The sequence below is a fragment of the Aptenodytes forsteri genome, unplaced genomic scaffold, assembly GCF_000699145.1.
Source record: "Aptenodytes forsteri isolate BGI_AS27 unplaced genomic scaffold, ASM69914v1 Scaffold119, whole genome shotgun sequence".
NCBI classification, from domain to species: domain Eukaryota; kingdom Metazoa; phylum Chordata; class Aves; order Sphenisciformes; family Spheniscidae; genus Aptenodytes; species Aptenodytes forsteri.
Genome location: NW_008796165.1, coordinates 8,897,469 through 8,908,454, shown reverse-complemented (window position 1 = coordinate 8,908,454; position 10,986 = coordinate 8,897,469). Strand labels below are relative to the sequence as shown.

Below are 10,986 nucleotides of genomic sequence, written 5' to 3'. Positions count from 1 at the left end.
TCTTCCAATTCTCTCCCCCATCCCACCAGGTGGGGGGGAGTGACCGAGCGGCTGCGTGGTGCTCAGTTGCTGACTGAGGTTCAACCACAACAGAAGCCTATCTAGATTTCGTATCTAGACCAGCTTACAGCATCTATGGGTATCTTTGCAGTAAAAAAATTGACTCTTAATGAGCTGCAAAGAACTCACTGCTACAAGAAAGTTTGGGAAATTTAAAAGCTAAGGAGTCCAATTTAAACATTTCCAAATTTAATCTTTCCTAGTGACGTAACTTTGAGCTAATGCTACCCCTTCCACTAAATCTGAATTCCCAGCTCCAAAATAGGAAATTTCTTCATTTTCTAAACAAAAAAAAAATCTGTTTTTGTTTTTTTAATAATTGAGCCCATTTGGCTGATTTTTCCCACATACAAATATCTGAGGCAGATGGCTGGCAAAGAGAAAAGTAGCCTGACAGGGGAAAATTTAAGGCCAGCTGCAGAAAGACCATATAGTGGAAATTACTGATAAACCTAGAAAGCAAAGCTGTCAATGCATATTCCAAAAACCAAGCACCCTGTCTCTGACTTCAGACAGCAACTACTGGTTTTGGAACCCATAGAGTCAGATAATTCTGTTGAGCTAAGGAGGAGAAAGTGTGAGAGTTTAGGGCTTTTTCATCAAAATATCTGAATGTTTTGTATATTTGAATAGTGCCCCATGAGGTATCTTTAATTAAGGAGAGAAACAGGGACAGGAAGGTGTCCTGGTTTTGGCAGGGATAGAGTTAATTTCTTTTCTAGTAGCTGGTACAGTGTTTTGGATTTAGGATGAGAACAAAGTTGATAACGCACCGATGGTTTAGTTGTTGCTAGGTAGTGCTTACACTAGCCAAGGACTTTTCAGCTTCCCATGCTCATGACTGAGAAGGCTGCAGGTGCACAAGAAGCTGGGAGGGGGCACAGCCAAACTGGCCAAAGGGACATTCCATACCATGTGATGTCATGCTCAGTACATAAACTGGGGAAAGCTGGCCGGGGGGGCTGCTGCTCGGGGACTGGCTGGGCATCGGTCAGCAGGTGGTGAGCAATTGTACTGTGCATCACTTGTTTTGTGTATTATTATCATATTATTATTATTATCATTTTATTTCAATTATTAAACTGTTTTTATCTCAACCCACGAGTTTTTCTAACTTGTGCTCTTCTAATTCTCTCCCCCATCCCACTGGGTGGGGGGGAGTGAGCGAGCGGCTGCACAGTGCTTAGTTGCCGACTGAAATTAAACCACAATAGAAGGTCATCTGACTATTTTTCGAGCTGAGTTTTTCTTTATTATGAAATGAAACCATGAATTTTTGCATACTATGATGTCACTGCTTTGTAAGAACAAGGAATTAATCTCTTCTATCAAAGCACATTTTTCCCAGTACTCATGAGTAGTTTACAAGGCCACAGTTCTCTTCATACTCCAACCCAAAGGTCCCTGCTATCTGACTCTGAATGCATTACAGAGGTCTTCCTGTGCTAAGTTTTAAAGGAAAATGTTAGTTACCACCATAAAATGTAATTTGCTCTTCTCACTTTGCAGTGGTATAGGACACCTCGCCCCAAAGGTCTTCCCAGACTAACACTGGCAGAAACACAGGGGCAACTCAGAAAACGTGTTTACAAACTGTTTGGGTCACCAAGGTGAAGAGTCTCTATCTACCTTTTTCTCTCTGATGGCAAAACTCATACTAAGGGGCCAGCACAGATGGCCACTCCTCTCCCATCAGCTGCCTGTTTGACAGAAGCTTATGTGCATCTTACCTTCTCCCAGAGCTGATCAGCAGATATGCCTCTAGATTCCTCCTTTTCTGCCTGTTTACCACTCCTCTTCTGACAATTATGCAATCTTTACTCAGTCCTCCTCATCTTCCCTAGATGCTCCAGCATTGTTCACTCAGCCTTAACAAAACACTTGCAATCTTGCGACTCCCTAGTTCCCTACATTTTGAAGGGCAAAAAGCTTTTGCACAGAGAAGTTTTTTGGTTAGACGGAAAACAAAGCATATGACCAAATTCCCTGTCATCTTGGGAAAATCTGTAACATTTGCATTCTCAGGGCTTGGATTTCTTTGGGGCCTTTGTTTACCAAGAAGAAACACTTTTATAGTTCTCCAGCCTTCAAATGGGAGAAGCAAAAACACCTACAATGAGTTAAATGAAAAATCCTTTCTCTTAGAAAGAGCTTACTGAGCAACTTGTATGATTAAAAAGTAAGTTCACTATGCTCCAATGATTTGAATATTCATCTTGGTCTCAAAAAACATGGCTCAATTCTCTGTACCACAGAATTCCTGTGTCAAGCTAGTCTTAGAGCTGTGTTTTTAGAGGTATCATAAGCAAAAGGACAAAGGTCTTCTGGTTAGTGATGTCCTTTCAAAACTCCACTAGACATTAATGTCTAAACTGACACACAAAGCATTAAAAATATGACACTTCCCTGCAGTTCTGTCTTCTTGTGAGATGGGGCTAATAGCATCTCCCTACTTCAGAAAGGTAGCTGTGAGGATAAATAGAGGAAAAACTGTGAAGCACTTTGACATTTCAGTAAGGCAGATCATTAACCCACAAGCCAAATCCTCGGTGAACCTCACATTCTGAGGCAGAGGGCAAACAATAAGAAAGCAATGTATAAAGAGCTGAGATTTTGCCTGTAAAAGGAGAGGATTTCATTGAAAGAGGTAAAGTATGTTGCTGGTTTTTATTGAGAAATACTAGATCTGATAAACTAGACTGTAAACTCCTTGAGATATGGGATCCTCCCATTTGCTTGTACACACTGTCTTGCATATAAGGGATCTACTCTGCACTCTACACTATGATACTACAAATAGAAATGAGTATAACTCCATTAACATTTAAGTAGTAACTCCTGGTCTACACCAGTGACTGAGCTCATTTTTCCTTAAATTCAGTTCAGATTAAAATGCTAATTTTTTGCTAGGGCTAACAACATGCTTAGCTAACTCAGGAACCCCACAGATAACATCTGTGTTGATGCTATTGAAGACCATTTGTTCAAGACTAAACAGAGGCAAATTCCAGCTGATCTGCCTTTTGCAGAATCAGAAATTTAACAAAGGCCGCACATCCAGTTTATTGTTAGATTTATGATTGATCTTGAAATTATTTCTGTAAAAATTCAACAATTCCACTTCAATGTTTAGGAGATCTTGGATGAGTCCACAGAACAATGAGCAATTTTGACTATTACACAAGGGAGGAAAGGCATACAATAATCAATCGTATGTTTAATGAAATACAAAACTCCAACTGAGCTGATATATTATGGGTAAAATTGAATAATAAAAAAATAAAAAATACTGCTTTCGTAAATGAGTGCTCTCTGAATGCTCCAGGGGTACAGACAATGCACACCACCTAATGTGTGACACAGTCTTCATCTAAAGGCAAGATTATGCTAGTTCAGAAAGAGCAGGGCTGAACTGAGTTCACAGTTAAAACTCATGGTCCTCAGGCCTAAAATTTTCTGCAGCTTCTAAAAACTGTTTTGATTTTTTTAATTCATTTTTATTGCCTATATATGATTATGCTCAAATCTCAGAAGAACTGGAAGAGGAGGAGAGAGGCTACTTTTATTGTTCCCCAGGCCTGAAAGCAGATAACCAGTCATAAGACACTCAAACCTTGCATGACTTCCATGCAAAAGAAACCCAAGTATGACAAAGAGAAGCACTCAGGCTTGTCAATGGAATCCTTCAACATTTTCAAAGATCCCTCAACCTTGGCAAAGCAACTGGTTTTCAATTTCTGGCAACCCAACTCATCAATAGCTAAAGCTATCAGAATTTAGATGTGAAATAATTGTCATTCAGAGCAGCCAAAGAAGCAGAATAATAAAAGTGAAAAACACAGGATGAGAGCAAAGTCAAAACAGTGTGTAAATACAAAGCAATGCAGTCTGAATAAAGCTCAAAACAACACAGGAGATGGTTAGGAAAAAGCAAAGATCTCTCAGCTTCCTGGACTCGTAACACCTGGAATCATGAGACACAGGATGTCTTTGTGAATGCTGGGTCATCAGTGGGGGAGCTTGGGATGCTGTTCACCTCATGATAGGAAGAGAGGAATGATCTCTAATGCCAAAGCAGGATGTGGTTCTGCAGCAGGGTTCAAGTCTGTAGAGAAAGATGGAATCACTTGGCAGCAGCGGTGCAATAGCACCTGCCTCCTTCCCAGCTCCCCATACGCCAAACATGTCTGGCACAAAAATAAAAAGCATGAGAAAAACAGCACTGCTGTCCTGGTGATGAATTATGAGCTGATGGCATAGCAGGAAAACCTGAGGGAAGAAGTTAAACAGCAACGCGTTCAAAAGCATAATGCCAGTTTATAATTAGAACACAACCATCTTGTAAGAGATCACTAGGCCTCTTGTTCATCCCACCCAAGAGTTTATTTAGGCCATTCTAGGTAGCAGGTCTTATTTCCACTCTCTCTCTCTCTCTCCAGGACAGGTGTGAAGTTTTCAATTTGCAGATTAGCAGCAGTTTGCTGAATGTGTCACTTTCACTTTGGCAGCTTGCTCAGCTTATGTAGCTCCAAAGGGAGGCTTTGTGTTTCCTGACAGCTCTATAAACCACTTTTAGACCAAAGCCTGCATTCTCTGGAGAACAAAACAAGACATAGGAAGTTTGGTATGAAGTCAACTGTGTTAACTAGACACTCAGGAGGGGACTTACTGCTGTATAATAGGCTATAATTACAGTAACTCATTGGTCATTTATTGCCATGCAGGTATGGAAGCATTTTAAAAACCAGTAAGAAAACATGAATTTGAGGTGAGGGGACTTTTTTCCCAAGAATTATTCCCCTTTTTCAACTTCCAAGGCCTAAATAAGTACAACATTCCCTTTACTTCCTACAACTTACTGGTTGAACTACTGAAGCCACATTTAAACATTCAGGAAGGCCAAAACAAAGGGCGAAACTTATCACACCCCATCCCGCTATCAAAACTTGCAGTCACATTTCACAAATGTAGTGAAATGTAGCAGCCACAACAGGTTTTCCCATGCCAGTGGGCTAACACTGGCTACATGCACTGTTCCTGCAGGTGTCCGCTGATGCAGTTTGGGCACAAAGGTATGGACTACTAGGACTGAAGCAAAGAGTCTTAGATTTCAAAGACTGGATCCTATGTCAGAAAAAAAGAAAAAAGAACGATCTCTCCCTGTCACCAGAAAATACAAGTAAAATCTCTTTTGAGATTCTTATTATTAGAATGAAATCACTACTATATGTTTATGTACTCTTGACAGGAAATCCAGAGCAACTAACTCATTAAGCCTCTTCCTGATAAAGGGACTTATTTGTTGCACCCGTACTCAGTATTGTGAAGTTTTACGCTCTTCCTACCACTAAATAAATATATTAAGCTTGTGCTAGATTTTTTCATTTGAGTTTGGTACAGATTTCATTCAAAAGGTAAAACAGCAGGATAGCTTGACTACATCTTGAGGTCCCCATCAGAAAGAAAATACACACTGTTGGATTCCTTCACATCCATTTAAAGACAGAATAAGGCTCTCCCTCTGCAGGAGTTAAGGTATGTCAATAACAACTGGTCTTACCTGCCATCTGTAAGCTTAAACCAGTATCCAGTTTGCTGTGTGGCTTCGTGCTGATAAACAAGTAACAGAGAACACACACAGTGATGATAAAAGCAAAGAGGACCACTGCTGCTATCGACAGGCCCACGAGTGCTCCAACACTAAGAAGAGAAAAACAAAGAAATTAAGTGTACAAACAGCCTGAGGTTACTTGTACTCAGGCAGGGGAGTGACTGTGCATTTTTACTGCACACAGAAGTTTAGAGCTCAATACCCAGGTCACAAACCGGCATTATTTCATTGCCCTCAAAGGGTCAGTGTCATTACACAGCAGCTGAACATCTGGTCCTTAGTGACATTTCATGTTACCTATGCATACTACTCCCAAATCTGATTTGAACCGTGTTTATGAATATCAGAAATAACTTCATGCAGTAACTGGCATCAGTGAGCTAAAATTCTCCAACACAGTGTGTATTCCCAGATAAGCATAATATCACATAAATATTACATGCACACACAAAGAGAGATTCCAGAGCGTCAGGCAGCCCGTGCAAACTCCTTTTTCTCAAACATGACTATTAAAGCTATATTTTCAGTCTGAAATGCCATTTTTATTGTAATAAGAGCCTGTTAGAGCACTTTAAGCAAAGTACACGTTTGTCACAGACTTCTCACTAAGGATGACATGCCCATTAACAATGGGATAAAAAACGTGCAAGCTGTGTTATTCAATTCTCTTAGCAGCTCTGTAGAGCAGGGTGGAATACTGTGATCACTGTTGTGCCTTTGTGTTAATGCAATAAATCTCGAAACAAGAGTGGAGAAGTTCTTCTATGAACTCTGTCATGGTAAAACAAAAACTAAAGATTAATTAATTTACACACAATATCAAAGTCACCAAAGGAACAGGAACAGAATATTCAGGAGGCCAAACATACAGTAGTATATGCAGCTTTTATCAAGATACTACCTCTGCAGGATAGAAGCTACTTTATACTTCTTCCATAGACATTCAGTGAGACAGTATATGTATATACAGAAATCTCTTTAGTAGTTTCCTTATTTCCAACCCTTCTTTTCAAGTCTTTTCCTAATATAAAACTCTCATGATGAAATAAAGGACTGATGGCAATACAGTCTACCTATCATTTACTATCCTCTCCTGGGCCATTTGATGCCTTCAGTGTGCCAGTCCTCTATTCTACAGTCCAAGCCAAAGACACTGACTTCTAGTGAAATTAAACAGCAGCCTTTTGGTCACAGATGAAGAGAGTTCGAGGACTAAGAATCCTTATATTACTACTCTGGTATATTTACAATTTTGACAGATGTAAAAAGGACAGAAGAGAGATGAATGTCTTAAATTCTATGAATTCCATCCTCTAGTGATAAAAATGCCTTTATATATCACCGCTATCAGTGAGAAGTCACTTCTACTGTGGCCTTACAGGGAGATGAGAATTGTGCCTCTGGATGTTTTTATGAATTTTACATTCAAGCTACTGCAAATCTTCTCTCTCTACAAGCTCCCACAACACCAGTAGACAGCTATGTCCACAGGAGAAACTCTTAAGATCAGCAAGATGAGAATAGCAGATAGCAGTATGACTAAGATGCAGTTCTCATTAGTTATCGGTCAGATCCATTAATGAAGTTTGTGCAACATTTAGCTCCACACACAACTAAAATAATTTGTTATCAGCAAAATGATTGATTCTGGAAAGAATAGCTTTACCCTTAAAGATTTTTCATAGCATTTATCATCTGCATGAACTAGACTGTCCTTATATGTTTGTGTATATATGCACATATTAAGCAAATTTTTCCTTACTGTTTTTTGGCTCAAACAAAACTTACAGGCAAGCAATATTCTGCTTAATATGGAATCTGAATACTTCCTTACAGTCAGAGATCTCACCTGGGTCCTGGCCTCATTTTTGCTTTTTCACTTGGAACACCTTGACTCAAATGGACAAAATAGAAGAAATACACTACACTACAGGAGGCTGAGGTGAGCAGCCATTGAACCAAGAATGATCTCCACAGCTGAATCTATTTGAGGAAGTAATACAAACCCAAAGGCTCTTCAGAAACAGGTATTTGTGCTTTTTTGTCATGTCCATACTAGCCCTGTTTTAAGATTGCATTTAAATAACAGTCTGCAGTGCAGGACAAAGGAGGTTGCTCACCATTATCCAAACATTAAGCAGAGTCAGCTGTCCTAAAGCTGAATAGATCAAGTACTTATTAATGATTATATGTTTTTCTGTTCAGGCATCTGTTACTTCTCAGTTGTAGCTCTCTTCCATGCAGTTGTAGAAGATGACATTAACAATACAGTTGTGTATTGTACAGCACAATGCATCTTCAGTATCACCACATCACTTGTGTAAGACACTTTGCAAGTTACAAATGGCAAAGGTAGGAAAAGCAGTTCCTGAGGAACTCTCCAGTATTTCCTACTACGGGTCCAAGACTTATCATAGGTTATATGCCACTAAAAGTGTTTGTCATGCTCCAGCAGCAATGTGAAAAGATCTCACCCAAAACATCAAGATCAGCATCACAAAACCAAATAGACACCCCGAATTCCAATTCCTAAATCAATCAGAAATTAAGATTCAGTTTGTACTTACTCTTTTTAAACATAGTGTTTCAATACCAGATTGTTCTCAATGTGCTGAAGCCATCAGCCCTCTTAGAACGTATGATTAATTTCTTTAAGGTTAATTTTGGATAACTATGATCATTGATCATTTTTACAATCACCCTCCTCTGAAAATAAAGACAGCCTTTCAAGCGCATCCTCTAGATTCTACAGCAATTACTGTGGTGCTGCATACCCATCTAGAAAAGCCCTTGCTAAAAAACATTTTGCCATCTTCCCATCTTTACCTTAAACACTAAGTGTTTAAAGTCCACCCAGCAGTCCACATGGTAACAGTCTACAGGCCTCAGGGTGGGTCTTCAAGGTCAGTCTTCTAACAGCAGAGACATTAAACAAGCAAACTAAAAAGTCACTCTTGTGCACAACTATGAACTCATTAGCAAACAAAAACCTCTGAATTTAACAACCCACCCACCCCCAAAATGATGATCTACCATAAAAATGGCAATGAAGGCTTAGGGGTAACCCTGGCAGCATTTACCCAAATCTTTGAACACAAGCAATGCTAAGTTTGGTAGAAGACCAAACAGAACTCTCCCAAGTTACTTTCTACATGCAATAAAGATACTGCAAGTCTTTTGTTCCTGTATGCCCATTCTTCCAATCTCCTGGGAATATTTATCTGTTTGCTTTGCAAATATTATGTACAAACACATCATTGCAGCAATGGCATTAGGAACATTTGATTCATTCAGATCCAGATGACTCATGAGCTTCCATCTATCAGTGGACATACTGAATCTGCTTAGCCAGTATTTAAATTTTTCCTAGCTGTTGTTAGTGTGGATGGACTAATTTTATGGACTAAAAATAACTGTAGGTGTGTTATGCTGAGCATCCACTGACAGACAGCTCTCTGAACAGCAGCATGGGGAGCCCTGGGGAGTCTGCTGACAGGGCGGAGCCTCTCTGCTCAGTAAAGCCTTTGGCTATGCGGAGATGTGTGGCAGTGCTCAAGTGTGTATGTGGCACTCAGTGTAATAGCAGTAGGGGCATCAGTGAAATGCATGCTGCTTCCTGACATAAAATCTTTCATTAAAGAGTCAGCTTTACTATGAGGGGAAAATACTGCCTTGTTAACCTGCTGGAGTCTATGAAGTGTCAATAAGCAGACGGATGAAGGAACCCAGCGGACAGAGTTAGGTTTTTCAAAAAGCATTTGACAAAGCCCCGCACTGAAGGTGGGACTAAAAAGGCTGAACTGACATAGGATTAGGGAAAAGGTTCTGTTACAGATTCAAGGCTGCTTAAAAAAATAAGGAGCAAAGCACAGGGCTAAGTGGTCCCTTTTCAGTATAAAGAAAAGTCACAGAGATCAGTGCTGAGACTGATTCTATTCAGTGTCTTTCACCTATGACCTGGAGAAGAATGAAATCTGAGTTTCTAATGATCCTAAGCCCCTACAAGCAATCAAATGCTATGAGGGCAAGGAATGCTAGAAGACTTGCAGAAAACTGAGTAAGCAGGCAAAAGTGATGTAGGTGAGCTTCTATGTACATAATGTAATGTATAAATAAACAAAACAAGCCTACATGACAATGAACTCATAACTGGCAGTTCTGAACTCAAAAGTTTTAGTCATCAGCGACAGCTCACTGAAATCACAGACAATGTGCAGCAGCAGTCAAAGACAACAACAAAACGTTGGCCACCAACAGGAAGGATTTTGAGAGCAAGACTGAAGGTAGCATTTTGCCACTGTGTAAAACCTTGCCATACCCACATCTTGAGCTCGCAGCTCCAGATTATGCACCTTTAAGAGCAGCACTGTGGAGTGAAAAACAGTATGGATGAGAGGCAACTAAAATGATCAGTGGGACAGAGTACCTGCCTCAATAATAATCCAAAAGGACTAAGACTGTTCAGTTTGGAGAGCTGAAAGCTGAGAGCTGATGTACCAAACGCTTACAAAATTTTGAACACTGTGCATAAACTGAATGTGCAATTGTTGTTCACCAAATCTCACAAGACTAATACTAGAGGGCACTCCAGAAAACTAGTAGGAACAGTATAAAACAGATAAAAGGATGTATCTTCAAACAGCAGGTAGTGACTGCTGCCACTGGGGCTGCAGAAGCAGACAGCAGAAGCAAGTCCAGAAAGGGATTAGACAAAATCAGGGATAACGAGTCCATAAAGAGATAGTGAAAGCACCATGCAGAGGTGTACTAACACCCTGACACAGCCAGCGTGGATGCTTAAGAGCCTGAGGGGAATCGGGCACAGAAAGCAGTCAGGCTGGCTGCGTGCAGCTCTCACTGCCACTGCTGGAGATCCAGTCAGAGCTAGACAGACCCCTGCACTGACCCAGAAGAGCCTGGGTCTGATTACCTGCCATCTTCCAAATGAAAAGTTATGTAGCGCTTGATCTTACTACACACAGAAAAAGAGCTAAAGTCATTGGGAACTTTATACACGCAGCATCTTACATGCTCAGGCCCTGAGACAGCCGTTCCCCTCCCACTGAAAGGACGGAGGGACGCTCTGGATGTTCTGCACACAGGCACTGAGCGTTTCCCAGCGCTTCCTTACAAAGACCACGAATTATTTCTTTCAGAAACCACCCCGGCACAAGCAGAAGTCTCTCTGGGCAGCAGCTGCAGCTCTACCGCTACTCTCAGCGGGACAAAGACAGCCTGAAAGCGCCCGGCTACAAGTACCTCAGAAACACAAACCCGCAGGCAAGCTCGGGCGGACACGGGTCTCCCGCCCCCCG

General features: G+C 40.7%; 1 protein-coding gene across 1 annotated transcript in view; it reads right to left on the bottom strand.

The window, feature by feature from the left end:
* FAM159A (family with sequence similarity 159 member A) overlaps positions 1–10,986 on the bottom strand; it is a 26,544-nt gene that overhangs the window by 15,318 nt on the left and 240 nt on the right. Inside the window, 1 exon segment of the mRNA XM_009287486.1 lies at positions 5,621–5,760. Within this exon segment, the coding sequence (XP_009285761.1) occupies positions 5,621–5,760 (140 nt within the window).